We start from the raw sequence: 19,286 nt of genomic DNA, 5'->3' as shown, positions 1-19,286 counted from the left end.
CTGCCGGAGTCCTTCCCCACTGTGCACAGCACGCCGATGCCCCCGCAGGTACCACCTGCCGGAGTCCTTCTCCACTATGCATAGCACGCCGATGCCCCCGCAGGTACCACCTGCCGGAGTCCTTCTCCACTATGCACAGCACGCCGATGCCCCCGCAGGTACCACCTGCCGGAGTCCTTCCCCACTATACAGAGTACGCCGCTGCCCCGCCGGTACCACCTGCCGGATTCCTTCTCCACTATACAGAGTACGCCGCTGCTCCGCCGGTACCACCTGCCGGAGTCCTTCCCCACTATACAGAGTACGCCGCTGCCCCGCCGGTACCACCTGCCGGAGTCCTTCTCCACTATGCACAGCACGCCGATGCCCCCACAGGTACTACTTTGCGGAGTCCTTCCTCACTATACAGAGTACGCCGCTGCCCCGCCGGTACCACCTGCCGGAATCCTTCCCCACTATACAGAGTACGCCGCTGCCCCCGCAGGTACCACCTGCCGGAGTCATTCCCCACTATACAAAGTACGCCAATGCCCCGCCGGTACCACCTGCCGGAGTCCTTCTCCACTATACAGAGTACGCCGCTGCCCCGGCAGGTACCACCTGCCGGAGTCCTTCCCCACTATACAGAGTACGCCGCTGCCCCGCCGGTACCACCTGCCGGAGTCCTTCTCGACTATGCACAGCACGCCGATGCCCCCGCAGGTACCACCTGCCGGAGTCCTTCCCCACTATACAGAGTACGTCGCTGCCCCGCCGGTATCACCTGCCGGAGTCCTTACCCACTATACAGAGAACGCCGCTGCCCCCGCAGGTACCACCTGCCGGAGTCATTCCCCACTATACAGAGTACGCCGCTACCCCGCCGGTACCACCTGCCAGAGTCATTCCCCACTATACAGAGTACACCGCTGCCCCCGCCGGTACCACCTGCCGGAGTCCTTCCCCACTATGCACAGCACGCTGCTGCTCTAAAGGCTTCTAGCCTTCACTGGGCACAGTATTCTGCTGTCCTGCCACTCATATCCCTTACTATAAGTAGCATGCTGGTACCCCAAAGCTGCCACCCCCTTATCCCCTTCTGTGAAATAAAGAGCCCATCCCCTACCCCTTGACTGTGCTGCTGTCACATGTTCAGTGAAGGGCCCTATGTTAGCCTAACAATGCACGATACAGGCCGCATTTTCTTTGCACACGCTACTATATAAACATGTTTATCTTTGTGCACATTGTATTTTCACACAGATCTTGCAGCTGTGTTCGCGTTCTGTTCTTTTCTGGGATTTAGACTGAACAGCAGACTAGGTCAAACAACAATGTCCCTTGTTATTTCGTTCTGGTCAGGAGCTCGCACCCAGACACAACACGAGTACAGCTGTTTATGAGCATCTGCACCTTGTCCTATAGGCATGCACAGTAATGTAGCATACATGTATGTAGTGTATTTTGTAAAGCGCACAGCTGCCCCTACAGGGCTCCCGGCGCTGTACAACGCTGTGGAACCCTTCCTGGCTCTCCCTGTGAGATGCCCCTCCTGGGCACCCCCAAGGTGAAGCCAGGCCTCCCAGTGTTGTAGGGGCCGTTGTGGAGATTAAGCAAGCTATTGCCCAGAGTTGCAGCGTGGGACCCATTATTAGAGTAGGCGCCGAGGCGAGAATTATCGAGTCCGCAGACATTGAGCCCAAGACCCTGCCGCGTCGGGACTTGAATTCTGGTCCGGGCCTGATCTCTGCTTCAGATTCTGCCGCTCTAACCAGTGTGCCACACTTCTCCATACAGAGAGACTTTGAGAGGTCCCGCCCTCCTCCCGCCCCATAAAATGGCCAGAGGACCTCGCCCGCGCAGCGGGCGGGCACAGCGGGCGCGCCGGTGGAGCGCCAAAGGCGGGCCCGTCTGCGCCCGTCCGCGCGCCTACCACCACAACCCCTGTGATTTCTACGCCAGAACTTTGCGAGAGACGCACATATGAGGACTAGTTGTCCAAGGATGGCTCCGGACAAAGATTTTCAGGTTGGTCTGCAAAGCTGTCCCTTATGTAAAATGAATTTCCCTCCTATTACTGGGGGCAAAATGAAGGCCCTCACTCGTACTCCCTCCACTAGGGATAGTCGAGGAAACCAAACTTTTAACTGCATTCTGATTAACGCGAGATCTTTGGTTAAGCATAGTGTGGAGTGTGCTGAGTTGATTATTGATTTGAATGCACAAATAGCCTTTATCACTGAGACCTGGACGGATGCTGCATCCGGTCCCGACCTGGTAAAGGCTACTCCACCAAACTATCTTAACTTTGTCCTGGACAGACCTAGGAAGAAGGGCGGAGGTCTGGCTATTATCTATCAGGCATCCATTCAGGGACACTTTTTTCCAGCTACCTCCGGGGCTTGTGAGGCCTTGGGGTTTAAACTGGATCTCTCCAATCATTCTTTCAAGGGTTGCCTCCTTTACAGACCCCCGGGGACGAGGTCCCTTTTCCTAGATACAGTTGGTAGTATTCTAGAGGAAGCCCTTTGTGCCAACTCTTACACTGTTCTGGGTGATTTCAATTTTTACTTAGAAGACACCACTGATGCGGACACCATGGCCTTAACTGATGTGATGTCTGCAGCGGGTCTGACCCAGTTGGTAGCAGGGCCAACCCATCAGGCCGGCCACACACTAGATGGGATATTTTCCAACAATCCAGATCTGGTATTCTCCAAGGCTGAACCTTTGCCCTGGACAGACCATTGGGTGGTGCTGTTCTCCATCCTCAGCCCTCGGGTCAAGACATCTCTAGGTGAGGGGCTAACAAGTAGGATGTGTAGGGCTTGAAAAAACATTGATGGTACAGCTTTGGAGGAGTTGCTCATGCCCTCTGGCCCGGCCCCGTCTACAGACGTAAACATAGCTACCACCGAGTACACGGAGTGGATTGATAAGGCCCGTCACAAGTTGGCTCCTCCTAGAGATGTAGACCCACTAGGCTGGTTCCATTAGCTCCCTGGTACTCTGACGCGCTAAGAGAAGGCAAAGTAGCACGCAAAAAAATAGAACGGATTTGGCGAGCTAATTACACTGAGCCTGATAAAGAGAGGTTGAAAGTTGGCCAAAGGGCTTATAAAGATAACATTAGGAAAGCCAAGAGTGTCTACTTTACGGACCGCATTGAGAAGGCCAAGAATTCAACAAAGGAACTTTTTGAGACAGTGGCCAGCCTGACTTCCCCCAAATCTGTGATTGTGCCACCTAATATAGAACTTTGTGAATCACTGGCAAATTTTTTTCAGAACAAAGTTCAAATGATTTTTACCTCTCTTGAACCTCTTGCGGCCCAGAGTCTCTTGGAGATGCCCCACGGGAATATCCCGATTGGACCCCCGGGGGCTGAGCTCTCGACCTTCGAGCCAGTCAAGGCAGGTGATGTGTTAAAACTTCTGTTGGCCACCAAATCAGGCTCACCCCATGATCCTTGCCCGACCTCAACCGCAAAGCTGGCAGCCGCTCCTATTGCGGACTACTTGGCTTGTATTTTTAATTTAATGTTTGAGAAGGGGGATTTCCCTAAACTCTGGAAGCGAGCTTCAATCTGCCCACTTCTTAAAAAACCCTCCCTTGATATTGCTGATCCCAACAGCTACAGGCCAATATCCAGGTTGCCACTGCCGGCTAAGCTGATTGAGAAAATTATGAACTCCCAGCTCTGTTCCTTCCTGCGCAACTCGAAGGGCCTAGACCCAGCCCAACATGGGTTTAGGGAGGGTCACAGCACCGAGACCGCCCTTATTAAATCTATAGAGGAGGTCCGGAAGGTGCTCGATGAAGGGGGCCAGGCAGTGCTGATCCTTTTGGACCTTTCTGCGGCCTTCAATACGGTCCACCATGCTTTGCTGGTGGATCGGCTGGAGGGCTGCGGGGTCCAGGGTCAAGCACTTAACATCTTGAAAGCCTTTTTGACAGACCGGGTACAAGTGGTGGCGATGGGGGAGTTCGAATCAAGACCTTTCGAACTCCCAGGGGGGGTCCCGCAGGGTTCCTCCCTAAGCCCCACTTTATTCAATATCTATGTATCCTCTCTAGCCCCAGTGATCAGATCCTTCGGGTTTGAGTTAACATCTTACGCTGACGACACCCAGATTGTGGTCTCGGTGCTCCCGGGGACTGAGGTGGGTGTGGCAGTCAGGTTTCAGGACTGCATGTCCGCAGTTAGCTCCTGGATGGCAAAAAGCTGTTTAAAACTTAACTCCTCCAAGACTGAGGTGCTCATCTTTGGGTCAAACACCAGTCTTTGGAGCCCTAACTGGTGGCCCACTGACATGGGATATCCACCCTGTCCGGTTTTGAAGGTGAAGAATCTTGGTGTCATCATTGACAACCAACTCTCCTTCAAACCCCAAGTTATGGCAATGAGTTCCTCTATACATTGTACCCTGAGAATTATTAGGAAGGTCCTCCCCTTCCTACCGGAGGGGAGCAGAAAGACGGTGGTGACAGCTCTTGTACTCTCACGCATCGATTACTGTAACAGTCTCTTCCTCGAGGCACAACAGGGGGTGCTCAACAAACTTCAGGTCCTACAAAATGCGGCCGTCCGCCTAATTGGGGGACTGCCTAAGTTCCTCTCAGTTACCAAGGAGCTGGAGAGGTTGCACTGGCTCCCGGTGAGGAAGCGGATTCTGTTCAAGGCCCTCTGCATTGTCTTTAAGGCATTACACGGTCTTGGCCCTCGGTTCCTTCAGGATCATTTTCAATGGTACAGACCAGGAAGACAACTTAGGTCTGCCAGTCTAGGGCTGGTCAAAACGGCTCGGATCAGGAAGGCACGTTGGGGCGGAAGGAGTTTTGTTAGGGGAGGAGCGTTGGCATGGAACTCCTTCCCTCTTTCCCTTAAACATAACGAGAACCTACTGGCATTCAGAGGGGATCTGAAAACATGGCTCTTTTCACTCTAATACCGAAAATCCATTCCCTAGGGATTATCACTTTCAGCGCCAGGACATCGACTGGTAATTGCGCGCTTTATAAGTGTTATAATAAATAAATAAATAAATAAATAGAGGTGATCACGGCTGTACACGAGATGTAAAACGTCCACCTGTATATGCTAAGGTATGGGGTCCGCTGCTAAATCATTCCACTGTAGAATAGGAGGGGGTTAGGCGAATCGGTCTTATAATAGGACCAGACTTCATAATATATGACTTACTGACTATGCTAATGGTATTTTTGTTAAGCATTTGTTTTCAGATTGTGGCATTAATACTGCATTCTAGAGCACGATAGTTTAAAAAAAACATTTCAAACTTCCGTCGTGCTTCTGTAATATCTTACTGTGGATGAGTACGTTTCCAGTTACTGCGATCCCTGAGAGGGTCAGAAGTGTTGTGTTCCAGGGTGTCTCTCTTGATGTGGTTAGGACAGCAAGCGAGGCACTATCGCTAGTCGGACTCTGGCTCATGGGTACTGAGGTGGTATGGTGACTCACTCTCGACATACAGATGCTCTATGGTCCCAAGCATAGTACGGTTCCTGAGCAGAATCCCTGCAACACTGCTGCTCTTTCCACTACTCTGCGCAGAACGCTGCTGCTCCTGCCCACCTACTGTGCATAGCATGCTGCGCTCGGTCCTTCACCAGTGCCCAGCACGCTGCTTCACTTTCAACTACCCTGCACAGAACGCTGCTACTCTTTCTTCTACGCTGCACAGAACGCTGCTGCTCTTTCTTCTACCCTGCACAGAACGCTGCTGCTCTTTCTACTACTCTGCACAGCACGCTGCTGCTCCTGCCCACCTACTGTGCATAGCATGCTGTGCCGTTCACCAGTGCCCAGCATGCTGCTTCACTTTCTACTACCCTGCACAGAACGCTGCTGCTCTTTCTTCTACTCTGCACAGTACACTGCTGCTCCGCTTGGTCCATCATCAACTCAGCAGTGCACAGCACTCTGCTGCTCATTCCCACCTACTAAGCAATGCATGCTGCGCTGTGTCCTCCTGTGCACAGCACTCTGCTGCCCCTTAAACTCACCTTCAGATCCTCCGACAGCTCGCTGTAGTCGATCTCAATCTGCGCCTCCTTGGCGTGTACTGTGGTCGTCTTCTGAGAGCTGCTGCTGACAGACTCATTTTCTTGCGATCCCTGATATGCACAAAGAAATGGTTATAGAAATGTTAAGACCGCTGTAAAGGGGGAATATTGTGATATTATTCAATGATTCCTGTTTAGGGCTACATTGTTACATTGGGGAATACAGAATCAGAACTTGAAAAAGCTAGCTAGGTTCTTAATTGGATGAAAGGAGCCATCTTGAATCTAGTTTTGTTTAATCTCAGACAACTTTGTCAAATGCTAGCCTGAAAGGATTCTTTTCCAGAAACAAAGGGCGCTGTGTTCAGCATGAGCTGGAAGGGCAGAAGCTAGTGTAGGACCTTGTAATCTGAGGGATCGGCCCCATGCGCCGCTTGCTGTGTTGCTGTTTAGTTTGATTTTGATGGCTGAGCAGAGCGGGCTTTGACCCGGACGATACGAGGTGACATGTCTGTAAACCGTGTCAGCAGTGAATATTGAATCCAGACTCCACTGAGAAATACTTGGGAACATTTAAGGTAGGTTTCATGTAGTAAAATATTGCAAGCAGAGTTTCACAGCCTCCAAGAGCACATACACGCTGCAGTTGCTTTGTGGATAATGAACACGTGTTCTCGTCACACACAATGCCGATAGTCTTTCAACATGGCCTGAACTGAAGAGGTGTACTTTCAGCAAGAATAACACTGATGCTCTGAAATAAAACAACGACTGGTGCAACACAAATCCACACTACTGCAATGACTAGTGCAAAACATGTTGTTTCAGCTATGTCCATCTTCCCATCACAGAGAGCCAATACACATCAGTACTGTGGGCAGATGATATGTGTGAAACTGTTCCGAGCACCCCACTTATAACAGGGCAAGAACTGGGATGCCCTACGTCTCCCTGGGGTACAGGACACCCACTAGCATTACCTCCTCCTGACTGATATCGTCCATGCTGCCCTTGGTCAGTGGTAGTTTGATATCTTGCATCTTGCATGCCTGTAGCAGGTTGTGGCGGTCACTGCGCTTCTGCTCCAGCTTGGTTTCGATGGCAGTCACCTCCTTCTGCAGGACGGTCAGCTCCCTGATGAGAACACAGGCATGTCAGCATAGGCCCCTTCAAGCCATGTCTACAACTGAAGAGTAATACCCCACACACCTCTGTAGGGCAGAGTTTCACTAGAACTACCTGCCCCTTACACATACGCCACCCGACCTGCACGTCCAGATCTCTCATTTATTGTCCCTGACAAGGTTCTAACCTCAGTAGCCTTTACGGACCCGTCACCTTGCAGTTTACTCACTCGTCAGCCACGTCAAGCTTCTCATTACAACTGTTTGCATTTGCCTGCCTACCCCAGTTCCAGAGGACTCACTGGCTGCCTGCCAGCCACAACTATCGGACTCACTTGTTGGCGGAGCCCAGCTTCTTGCGAATCTCCTCCATCTCGTGGTTCTTGTCGTTGACCTCTGACTTCTTGGCCAGATGTTGGTTCTTCAGGTCCTGCAGTTGCGCCATGGTCTCGTCGATGATCTTCATGTGCCGCTGCTCCTCCTGCCAAGGGGAGAGGGGGATAAAACCAACTTGCGTTTATTAACGAATAAGAAAAGAAATGGAGGTATTACGCCACACCAGATGAATGAATCTGCATAGGACAAGGGGGAGAGACCACAAAAAGGTGCCTGAATAACCACAGCGACTTACTCCAGGTCTCGGTCACAGTAAGGACTATTGAAAGGCTGCCCGCCCCTCTTAGGAAGAGCCACCGTGGAGAAAGGAAGAAACAATCTGGATAAAAGGAAGCTGTGTGAGGCACTGCTAGAACTTTAAAACCAACAGGTCAATGAGGGCTTTACAATAAACAATTAACATTTCTTTTAATTTAGGGTCAGAAATCCTCAGCATGGTTTGCAAAAGGCGTGCTGCTTGTACTTGTTTCAGGCATGCTTTATGATTCACCCTCAGTGAAAGTGATAACCTGCACGTCCCTCGGAGGCGCCCTAGGAGTGAGTGAAATGTTCTACAGTGGAGCTGAGGCTGTAACAGGAAGGGGCGCACTAACTAACAATATAAGCAGCTATTTGGATTATATACGTGACCTGGATATTCGTATTCCTTTGTATAAATGTGTATAATAACCCTTTTTGTAAATATATAGATTTTCATTAGTTCGGCTTAAGAAATGTACATATTTCTTATGGTTATATTTTTCTATGTTGAACATGTATATAGGTCACTGCATAAATAAGTACATTTTTATAATAACTATTCATCTACAACCGCTTCATTATTGGGAGGAATATATATATATATATATATATATATATATATATATATATATATATATATATATATATATATATATATATATATATTTCTTTCACCAAGCACAGCGGCCGCTGTGCGAATGCACTTCCAATCCAGTTTCTCTCACAAAATTTCCAACGAGATAGCGTGTGTGCTCAAATGAAATTTATTTCTTCATTTTGGTTCCAGCATATGATATACGGAAAACATGGAACAAAAAACCCAATGCGTTTCGGCGATTTGACTCTCGCCTTGCTCATACAAAGAAAATAGCTTAAAGTACAGCAACACTTGAAAGTTTGAGGTTATTTAATATAACAAATCTAGATATATGACCTTACTTATACATACATACCTTCCATGTACTTATGTATCTTTATATTTATTACTTTACTTCTAATGCAGCATCTCCAATGCACTGCCCTATATCTAACCCCATACCTCCTTCAATATATCCTAAACCTCCACTCACTTACTAGGATCATCAAAATACCCATTTCGAGACTCTTCCCTACACTACTCTCCTTGCATCATCTCAAACCTCTGGTACTATTCGGATCTCCCAAACAAGCCTTTCTAAATCCTACCCTCCGACTCTCTCCCTACCCCCACACATCCCAAACCTGCTCCTGCTGCTAGGATCTTCAAATGACCTCTGTATAGACCCTTCCCTCTTCTATCCCTCCACTATCCTTTCTATCCAACAGACTCGTATGCCACCGTTCAAATTAATGTATTGTGTTTGAGTTCCCAAGTAGCGTGCTAGTCTTCGAAAAACGCTTTTGATGGTGCATTAGGGGAACCAAGCGCTATACGAATGCTACCCCGTCCCTCTTCTAGCCCTCCACTATCCTTCCCAACACAAATAACAGACTCGCATGTCCACCTCTCAAATTTCATATTTCCCTATACTAATTCATCACTAATCCTTTTTGGGTTCAGGGGTAGCGTGCTACTCGCCGAAAAGCGCTTCAGCGCCTTGTCAGGGGTAGTATAGGAAGCTGGCTCTGTACACAATATTATCATTAGGGGGTAATACCGTTCACAGAGTCCAGGGGCTCCCCCAAGTGTACAGGGCTAAATTTAAAACCCAAAGTGCTCTATTGATGCAGAGGTCAACCAACGCTGGACACAAGGTCAGGATCGCCAGGGAGATTTCACTGCACAGGTGAGCCACTAAGACGCAGGCCGTGGGCGTCGGGTGCAAAATGGGCTGGGGATGTGGATCCGGAGTCTTTGGAGTTGGTTTCTTCAGGACAGGTACGCTGCCCTAAGGAGATTGGAGTTTTTATTGAAGGCAGCACTCCTTGTTGTTGTTACAAGACAGTTTGCAGGGTCATCGCAGCTAGAGACAGGCCAGTAGGACTGGGTCTAAGGCAGCTGTCTTCTGCTGCAGGGTGTCTTCTTTCTTCTCAGGTCGTCACAGATCTGAGGGCCCGGTCTGGAGGAGCCACCTAAATGCTCAATTTCTGAGGCGTTGCGCCAGGTTGACTTGGTCATTTTTCCACCTCGCAGGGGCATGTCAGGGTCCTAGTTGGGAGGGATACCTCGGGACCCTCTTCAGCCTCCAGGCCCTAGGTACCCGGGGCACCACTTACCAGTGACTTAAAGGGGGTCAGAAGTACCAATTGTGGACATGTTTTTAGGGAAAGAACACTGGGACTAGGAACCTGGACAGCAGGGACCCAGTACTCTACAGTCATCAACAGCCAGGGGAAGGCTCCACTCTAAATGCCTCAGAATTTCCTATAAGAGACAACATGTGCCTGTGTGCGCCCCAGCATGTGATGTGTAGTGTGTATTTGAGGAGGAGATTGAGGGCAAAGTTAATGTACGACCTGATGTTTCCTCTACAGGATGCCTTCGACCTCTGCAGCTGTAACAACCTACAAACCCTCTCTTCGGTCTGGTGTGCCAAGCAGGGAGAGTAACCATCCCCTTTCCCAACCACTTTCCCCCTCAACTACAGTAAAAACAATGCTCCCCTTGTCATGTGTTGCGCTGGCCATAACCTAAAATCAAGCATTGGCAAAGCCAATAGCTTTTATCTCTAGAACCTATCAGCTTTGCCAAAGGCTTGATTTTGTTACATTATCAAGTGGTTGGGCAGGTGTTGGACTTGGGCCTCTCTGCAGGGTCATCCCTGAACTCTTTGCCTTCCTCCAATATTCTGACCTGTTTTTTGTGGTTTAATTACTCTGGGCACTTTACCACTGCTGACCAGTGCTAAAGTGCATATGCTCTCCCTACTGAAAAATGTATACATGGATTGGTTTCCATGATTGGCTTATTTGGTTTACTATCAGTCGCTAGTACAGTGCACCAGGAGTGCCAGGGCTTGTAAACACAAATGCTGCTGATGGGCGTGCAGCACTGGTTGTGCCACCCACAGAAGCGGCCTAGTGAAATGTGTCTAAGGTCTGCCATTGCAGAACCTGCGTGCAGTCTGGCACTGTCATGCTGACTGGACAAGGGCACCCCCTTGCCAGTCCCTAAACCTTCCTTAACTTCATATTAGTCACCCCTATGGTAGGCCCATGGGCAGGGACAAGCTCTGATGTGTGTGGCATGTCCTAATAGTGAATTACAGCCATTTTCGTTTTTCACTATTGTAAGGCTACCTGCTCTCCATAGGCCTGAATGGGCAGCTGGAATTATTACACTATATAATCCTAACAGACTCAGAGAGCATGGTAGAAAGTCAAATTTAGTATGCCTGAACTCCGAATAATAAAATACTTATTTTAGTAAAGTTTATTTTAGTATCTGGTCTTTGCAAATGCTACTTTTAGAAAGTTAGCCTTTGCTTGCCTAACTATTTCAGCCCGCCTCTGCTAGGATGTGTATCTGCTGTCTGGTTTCTGTGAGGGACAGGGCTGGGGAACTCCAGGAGACAGTCTGGGCTGCCAGGTGGTGAATAGAGAGATTACACCAAGATGGGTGGGAGGAGTGCCCCTTGACTCTAAAAGGCTGTGCTCTGCCACCTCAATGCTGGCTCCACTCCCTGGGGACCGTCTGATGTCTCTGCCCTGCACCCTGAAAGAAACAGCAAGAGTCTCCAAAACTGTGCTCCAAAACTGGGTTGAACCAGGCCCAGGCCCCCTGGCCTGCAAGAACAAAGGATTTTGCGTATAAAAGTAAGAGCCCTGCTCCTAAACATCAGATCCTGCTTTGAACCAAGAAGAACCCTCTGCCTGAGGAGAAGGAACCGGGAAAGCTGAAGGAGGAAGACTGTCCCCCTCCTGGGGACTGGCCTGCAGTGGTTGCCTTGCTGCCAAAGGAGAAGAAACCCTTTTCAAAGACTTGCTACTTTCAACAAAAAAGACTTGTGTTTCAAACCATCGATCTCCGAGGGCTTGGAAGAGAGCTTGCCCCCCGAACTGAGCCCCAGGACCACTGGGCTCATCCTGCCTTTGCCCGTCTGCTGCTGGGCTGCTGTGTTTCCCCACTCGCCGGAGCCGTGATCTCTGGTGCGCCTTGCCCCCTCCTTGGGCCGTGACGTTGGTGCCTGGCCACCCCTGCCTTGTGAGAGCCCCGCTCGAGTTAGAGCTGCTCTCCCTACGCTTCGCTGGGCCGCCCGCTCCCCTGTCACCTCGCCTGCTTTGGAGCACGCAGTGCACACCTCACCCCTCCCGCCGGAATCAGATCCGAGCGCACACTGAAGCCCCGGATGGCCCGTACGTTTGAGACGCACCCCGCCGCCCCGCTCTGCCCTCCTGCATCTGAAGGGCCGCGCCACACACTGAAGAGCCTCCATTATGGTCCGTACTAGAGGCCCCGTGCTGCGCCTGCCTGCCTTGAAGCACTGCGCCCCTGCAGACCCGAAGGTACGTTTCACCCCCAACGCGTACTGAAGAAGTACGCCTCGCCCGCCACAGAAGTACGCCTCGAGCCTGTACAGTTCGCTGCGCCCGGACGGAAGTGTCCACGAGGCGCGTATCAATTGGCAAAGCTATTTGTTGTTTCCAACACGGTACGAGTCGCACTGAAGCCTACGACTCGCACCGCCCTTTGTAGACAAGAGCCTCTGGTTCGCTCTGCATCGTGTCCCGGACTGAAGTGTCCGTGAGGTGCGTACTATCTCGAAAGCCTTTGTACTATCCCCGAGGTACGAGCCGCACTGAAGCCTACGACTCGTACCTCCATTGCAAACCAGCCGCGCCGTACGCAGCGTACCGCGAGGGACTTGGTAAGGCCTTCCTGTTCGACTCACACAGATTGCGCCATAGCGCTACGAAGCGCACAGCATTTAACAAACATTGCCAAAGAACGGAATCTTGCTTTGAGTGTCGTGGGACAGTTTTTAAGTTAATGAAACTGGTGAATTAAGCCTTTTTGAAGAACTTGAAAGAACTCTTTTTATACCCAAGTATTGTGGCCATTTAAAAACGTTTTTCTGGTCTTGTATTAAGCCTGCATATATATATACCTCTATTTTTACATAAAGCAGACGTATTTTTATACATAACTACGCCTGGTGTCCATTTGTGTTGGGTCATTGATTATTGTGTACAGCCATAAATGCTTAACCATTGAACGCCCTGAAGTTTAGACTTGTCTGCTCGCGCCACGCAACCTTGAGGGTGAGCAGGGGTTATTCTAAGGAGTGAGTCCCTTGCCCTGACTAGAGGAGAGGCTCCCTGTTTGTCACAAGTGCATACCTGTGCCAACCAGAGACCCCCAATTCTAACAGTAGGGAAAAAAACCATGGAGCAAATGGGTGGAGGACAAGCACTTGAGAGAGTTAGCTGAACACAAGGGTGACAGCAGCATGGGGGGGTGAGGCACACATGGATGGGTAAGACACCAAGCGCAGGGGAGTGGTGGGTGACACCAAGCACAGGCATTTGGGGTAGAACACAAGAATGATTCATTAAAAAGAAAAAAACTGCTCTAAAGTGACTACTGGAAGGAGTCCGTCAAATCAAGAGGATGGTAAATAGGCCATGCCTAGACAGTGTCTGTAAATGTAAATGTATGTATACTTGTAAAGCGCACTATCACCTTTCAGGCATCCTGGCGCTGTATACCGCTGTGGAACCCTTCCTGGCTTTTTCTGTGAGATGCCCCCTACTGGGCACCCCCAAGGTGAAGCCAGGCATCCCAGCGCTTTCGGGGCCGTTGTGGAGATTAAGCAAGCTATTGCCCAGAGTTGCAGTGGGACCCATGATTAGAGTAGGCGCCGAGGCGAGAATTGTCGAGTCCGTGGACATTGAGCCCAAGACCCTGCTGCGTCGGGTCTCTCACATCAGGTCTTGTATTACCTATGCTCTGTGTTGCAGTTTGGTGTGGAGATCTTCAGAGGGCCCTTGGCAGTTGCACAGTCAGCATCTCAGCCAGCAATTGTGGGACAGTGGGTGCCAGGATACCAATTTCACTTGCAATGGGTCAATTGGCAGTACATGCCCATTTACGATGCCGAGGACACTCCTATTCCAACAGTAGCAAATGCTGAAGGTGCCAGCACTGGTGATTGCACCTTGTTTCGGTGTACATTACTGGTTTCGCTGATTTTTTAACCCAGCAATTAAAAGTAGCCTTCAAAGTTTGATCATGAATTATACAGCAAACTTATTGAGCACAATTTACTGCGCAGAATTGTATTGGAGTTTCTAACCCCCTTCACCTCTGCGAGTAAGCCTTGATTGCTCGTCCGCACTAGCTCGATAAAGTCAAGTGCCTTAAAGGAGTAACTTTGTTTACAAACCCAAGGACACCCGCATGCGGCCTGGGTCTCCACTGCTAAACAACAGTTGCTACAGAGGATACTGACCAGTTACCACCAAATGCCCCAGCACTTAGTGCTTATAGGTCACATTAAAAACAATCTCGGACGCGGCTCGGCACCACGGCTCGGGAACATCTTAGCCAAAGGCTCGGAATTCCTTGCTCATCTCCAGCCTCACACAACCACTTTTGTGACTTCTAGAAAGAGCCCACGTACCTTCTTAAGCTTCTCAATCTCATTTTCGTCCTTCTTGACGGACTGCTCCCAGGTGTGCACCTTGCCCTGATCCTCCTTCAGCTGGTTCTTCTCGTAGTCCAGCTGGATGCCAAGGCGGGTTTTCTGGTTCTCGAACTCCAGCCTGTCACGAAATAAAGAGCAGAGTGATGTGAACCGGAGTTCAAAAGCAGAGGCAACCAACCTATTCATTTAATTATAAAGCGCAACCCACAATCTGGACCACATCACGGCACAGCATAGTGAACCCAGAAAGACTCACACTGCAAAACAAAGCTCTACTGGCCTTCTCAGGATGGTAAAAAGCACAAGATACAGAGAAGGCAGCAGTTCACTTTCTCCATAACAATACAACAAGCAGGAGCAGCGCAATGAGCGGATAAGGGAAAAGAACATTTCCAAGCAACAATACACTTGCCTAAGAGAACAGAAAGGCCCGATACACAGTTTAGAGGGAGGGACCAGAAATACCTTTTCTTGGCAATCTCATTCTGCCTCTTCACTTTCTCCTCCTCAAACTCACGAATGTTCCTCACACCAATCTCACGACAGAACTCCTCAAAGACTTCATCCTCAACCTGTAAACGGAAGCATTGGTCAGGAATGAAAGTGAACATACATAGGACTCTTCCCTGCCCGAACCTTGAACTGTGCAGAAATGAGCAGCAGTGTGGGTTAGCTCAGTCACACCCAAAGTTCTCCCCACACGCAGTTCATATTCATCCTCTCCTACAGATCATTCATCTCAGTCTGACTCATGCTTCGTGCCGGATGCTGGAGCTTACGACAGCAGGCGAGGGAGTTCTTTACCTTCACCGAAGACTCCCGACGCACACAGACCAAATTCATCTCACAGTTACGTCTCTGACTCACATTCCTGAATGAGCTGTAGCCATTGCGTTCTCTCTCTAATCAGAGGTAACCCGTCCCATACCCCAAAGTCTGCCAGCATGCTGACAACCTTCTGGCCATTTTGGCTACAGGTGCAGCTTTAAATTGAGGGCTCAATGTCAGTCAGGCAGGGGTGCAAGTTTATACTATTCTCCAGACAAAGAGAACCCTTGCTGAATCTCAGACCCTTTTATTCCCTACCCAAAACACCCCTCGTAGTGAACGCATGCAGGTTGTTACAGCCCTGAACCACACTTCTTATCCTGTTAGCCAGATCCAGGAAGAAAAAGCCTCCTCCCACTGCCGCGTGGAGCTCCGCCCACCAGCACTTACCACATTCATTTTATCCTTCAGTTCGTTCATCTCACGATCGCGGCTCTGGATCACACGCTTGATGTCATTGATACGAGGGCTGAAGTTTGCGAGTTCACTCTCCAGTTTCGACTTCTCCTACAGAGATTAACAGAAAAATGACAATGAGCGGTACAGAAAGGAAGCTAAAGTTACTCGCTTCTAATACTAGATTACCATTGTAGGCATTTTTTAATTAAAATATATCTGCCTACATCCAGTATTCTGGAAATAAAAAATGTCAATATATAGAAGAAAAACTGTCCATAGGGCGCAACAATCAGTTTATTATATTTTAATGGAGCCAATTGGAATTTAAGTGGGACAATATGAAATAATTTGTCTAGAAAGCGCAAAACAATTACACTGCTTCCCCAAAAACAAAAGCTGGTTGACCTCGCTCCATGCTGGTAAGTCTGAATAAGAACCCTAGCAAAGCACATTTTAACTATGCTCATGGTTTAAAGAGGGAGACTGTTGGTCGTTTATGCATTCAAACAAAAATCCAGTGATGGAGAAAGAGAATTACAATTAGGCACCTTTTCCATCATGGGATTTCCTACGACATTCACAGGCATTAAGATAGAACAGCAGGTTCCTCCGTTGTCTCTGGAGTCTAAGGTGAAAAGGTTAGCGTCCAATCAGGCAAAGAAGGTGCTCATAGAGGTCCGCCCAATAAGGCACAGCTTGGAATTAGAATATTCATTATGGTTGTGTCTTTGGAAGACACTTCTTGAAAATTCAAACTTTCAATGGAAGTGTTAATTACAAAACACAATTGAAAATACATGTCGAACAGGAAAGAAATTCTTGATCTCGGAGCCCAAATCCATGCAGTAATGTTTTGTAAAGCTATGGAACGCTCTCACGGTGGGCAACTTGCAAATATCGGACACTGGGACATTTCTCCCGTAAAATGAGCCTTGGCTTTACATGAAGGGCATCAGTTACCTCTGACGGCAAAAGGGTGATGCCGGGCACCACTTATCTACCCGTGGACTGATAAGAGACTGTTAACCAAGTGAGGCTCGAGCCACAGTTTCCTCTCATTGCGTTTTGATGTATAAAGTGAACTTTCTGCTGGGGCGGTTGCACAGACAGTAACAAAATGGTCTGATTAATGTTAAAGTCGGATATGACTTTTGAAAGGAAAGAATGGGGACTACTTAGGACATTGTGACAATGAATTCAGTGGATGGCTTTTTGACGCGCAGCACATTTATGGGAAAGTGCCGCATTTTGACATTGGTACCCTCTGTAGGAAGCTGGCTCTGTATTCACTAGACCAAAAAGAGGTATAGTGTGTACAGAGACTAGTAAGTTCCGAAAGGTATAGCAGAGGATGAAGTAGATGGAATATGCTACTTACCAGTATGCATCTGTTCTTGGCATGTAGGGCTGCTGACATTCATATCTTGTGCATAGATCGCCGCCTAGTGTTGGGTCCGGATGATTGCACTTGTTGTCTTGGAAGAGTCTTTGAAGTATCACGAGATAGGGGACTCCTCCCCTGGACTACAGTGCGCATGGGCATCCTCTCCATCCTCAGATTGTTTTTCGCCATTGTGGCAGAGATGGAGATATTAAAGTAAGAGATGGCCATGCCAGAGAGAATGCTGCAGCTGCTACAGGCACCGGGGAGGAGGGCGGGCGATATGAATGTCAGCAGCCCTACATGCCAAGAACAGATGCATACTGGTAAGTAGCATATTCCGTTCGAGGCATGTGGGCTGCTGAATTCATATCTTGTGCATAGACTGTATAGCAGTATCTCCTCTAGCGGTGGCTACCTGTGCCAGCTGCAGCAGTTTGAAAAAGAGTTTTGAGGACAGCCTGGCCTATAGCAGCTTGCTGTTTTGCTTGCACGTCTACACAGTAGTGTTTTGTGAAAGTGTGTATGGTGGTCCATGTGGCTGCCTTACAGATATCTTCAAGAGGAATATTTCCTAGGAAAGCCATGGATGCCCCCATTTTCCTTGTGGAGTGTGCTCTTGGGGGATGGTTAAAGTGCGTTTTGCCTTTTGAAAGCATATCTGAATGCATTTAACTATCCATCTGGCTATTCCTGATTTCGAAATTGGATTCCCTTTGTGTTGTGGTGCAAAGGCAACAAACAGTTGCTTTGTTTTACGAAAGGATTTAGTTCTGTCCACATAGTAGAGTAGAGCTCTCTTTACGTCTAGTGTGTGCAGGGCTCTCTCAGCTAGTGACTGTGGATTCTGGAAGAACACTGGCAGTTCTATTGATTGGTTGATATGGAAATTGGATACAACCTTAGGCATGAATTTAGGGTTTGTTCTAAGAACCACCCTGTTGGCATGTACCTGCATGAAAGGTTCTTGAATTGAAGCGCTTGTAATTCACTCACTCTTCTGAGTGAGGTGATGGCAACCAAGAATGCAACTTTCCACGTTAGGAATTGTAGTTCGCGTGAATGTAAAGGTTCGAAAGGAGGGCCCATGAGTCTGGTAAGCACTATATTGAGATTCCAGACTGGGGAAGGAGGGTGCCTAGGAGGAATCACCCTTTTTAAATCCTCCATGAAGGCTTTGATTGCTGGTATTCTAAACAGTGAAAGGTGTTACCTGTTTTGGAGGTATACTGCTATGGCAGCGAGGTGTAGCCGTATCGAAGAGTATGCTAAGTTACATCTTTGTAGGTGCAGCAGGTAACATATTATGTTTTGTATTTAATCATCTAAGGGGTTGATTTGGTTATTGATGCAGTAAATAAAAAAATCTTTTCCATTTAGCTGCATAGCACGCTCGTGTGGTTGGTCTTCTTGCCTCCCTAATGATATTCTCCCCAGCCTATCAGTGATGCGTCCGCTGTTAGTACTAGTTTTGGAACCGGCTCTTGGAACAGTCGCCCCTTGGAAAGGTTTTGTGGGTTCCACCACTGCAGAGAGTTGTGAGTGTAACTGTCTACCAACACTAGGTCTTTGAGTTGTCCTTGAGCCTGGTTCCATTGCCGTGCTAGGCATTCCTGCAATGGGCGCATCTGAAGTCTGGCATGGGGACAATGAATATGCAGGAGGCCATCATGCCTATGAGTTGCATGAAGACCTGAGCTGGCAAAGAGTGTTGTGGCAGGAATTTGCGAATGAGTGTCTGCATACTGGCTATCCTTGCTGAGTTTGAATATGCCTTTGCCAGTGAGGTGTTTATGGTGGCTCCCAGGTACTGCTGTATGTGGGACGGTTGCAGGTGTGATTTTGTATAGTTGATTGAGAATCCTAAGCTGTGTAGTAGCTGGATTGTCCGAGACGTGTGTGCTGCACATTGTTGGGACGATTTTGCTTGTATTAGCCAATCGTCCAGGTAAGGGTACACATGGATGTGCTGCCCCGGTCGCTAAGCATTTTGTAAACACTCTTGGAGCCGTGGTAACCCCGAAGGGCAAAACCTTGAATTGGTAGTGTTGACCTTCTATTGTGAACCTGAGGTATTTTCTGTGGGCTGGATGGATGGGTATGTGGAAATACGTATCTTTGAGGTCCAGTGTTGCTAGGAAATGCCCTTGTTGTAGCAACGGGAGCACTTGTTGTAATGTGATCATATGAAAGTGCTCCGACAGTATGTATTGATTTAGGGGTCTGAGGTCCAATATGAGTCTGAGAGAGCCGTCCTTCTTGGGAATAAGGAAATATAGGGAGTATACTCCCGTCCACTGCTGGTGGAAAGGGACTTGCTCTATGGCCCCCTTTTCTAGCATGCAG

General features: G+C 48.8%; 1 protein-coding gene across 1 annotated transcript in view; it reads right to left on the bottom strand.

Moving 5' to 3' along the window:
- SMC1A (structural maintenance of chromosomes 1A) overlaps positions 1 to 19,286 on the bottom strand; it is a 182,958-nt gene that overhangs the window by 16,064 nt on the left and 147,608 nt on the right. The window contains exons 14-19 of the mRNA XM_086940138.1: positions 15,551 to 15,667; positions 14,798 to 14,904; positions 14,309 to 14,450; positions 7,466 to 7,611; positions 6,987 to 7,140; positions 6,007 to 6,117 (exon numbers count right to left, since the gene is read on the bottom strand). Coding sequence (XP_086796264.1) covers positions 6,007 to 6,117; positions 6,987 to 7,140; positions 7,466 to 7,611; positions 14,309 to 14,450; positions 14,798 to 14,904; positions 15,551 to 15,667 — 777 coding nt within the window. The remainder of the gene's footprint in view (positions 1 to 6,006; positions 6,118 to 6,986; positions 7,141 to 7,465; positions 7,612 to 14,308; positions 14,451 to 14,797; positions 14,905 to 15,550; positions 15,668 to 19,286) is intronic.

Source organism: Lissotriton vulgaris, chromosome 10 (assembly GCF_964263255.1).
Source record: "Lissotriton vulgaris chromosome 10, aLisVul1.2, whole genome shotgun sequence".
NCBI lineage: Eukaryota > Metazoa > Chordata > Amphibia > Caudata > Salamandridae > Lissotriton > Lissotriton vulgaris.
This window is presented reverse-complemented; position numbering and strand designations above follow the sequence as displayed.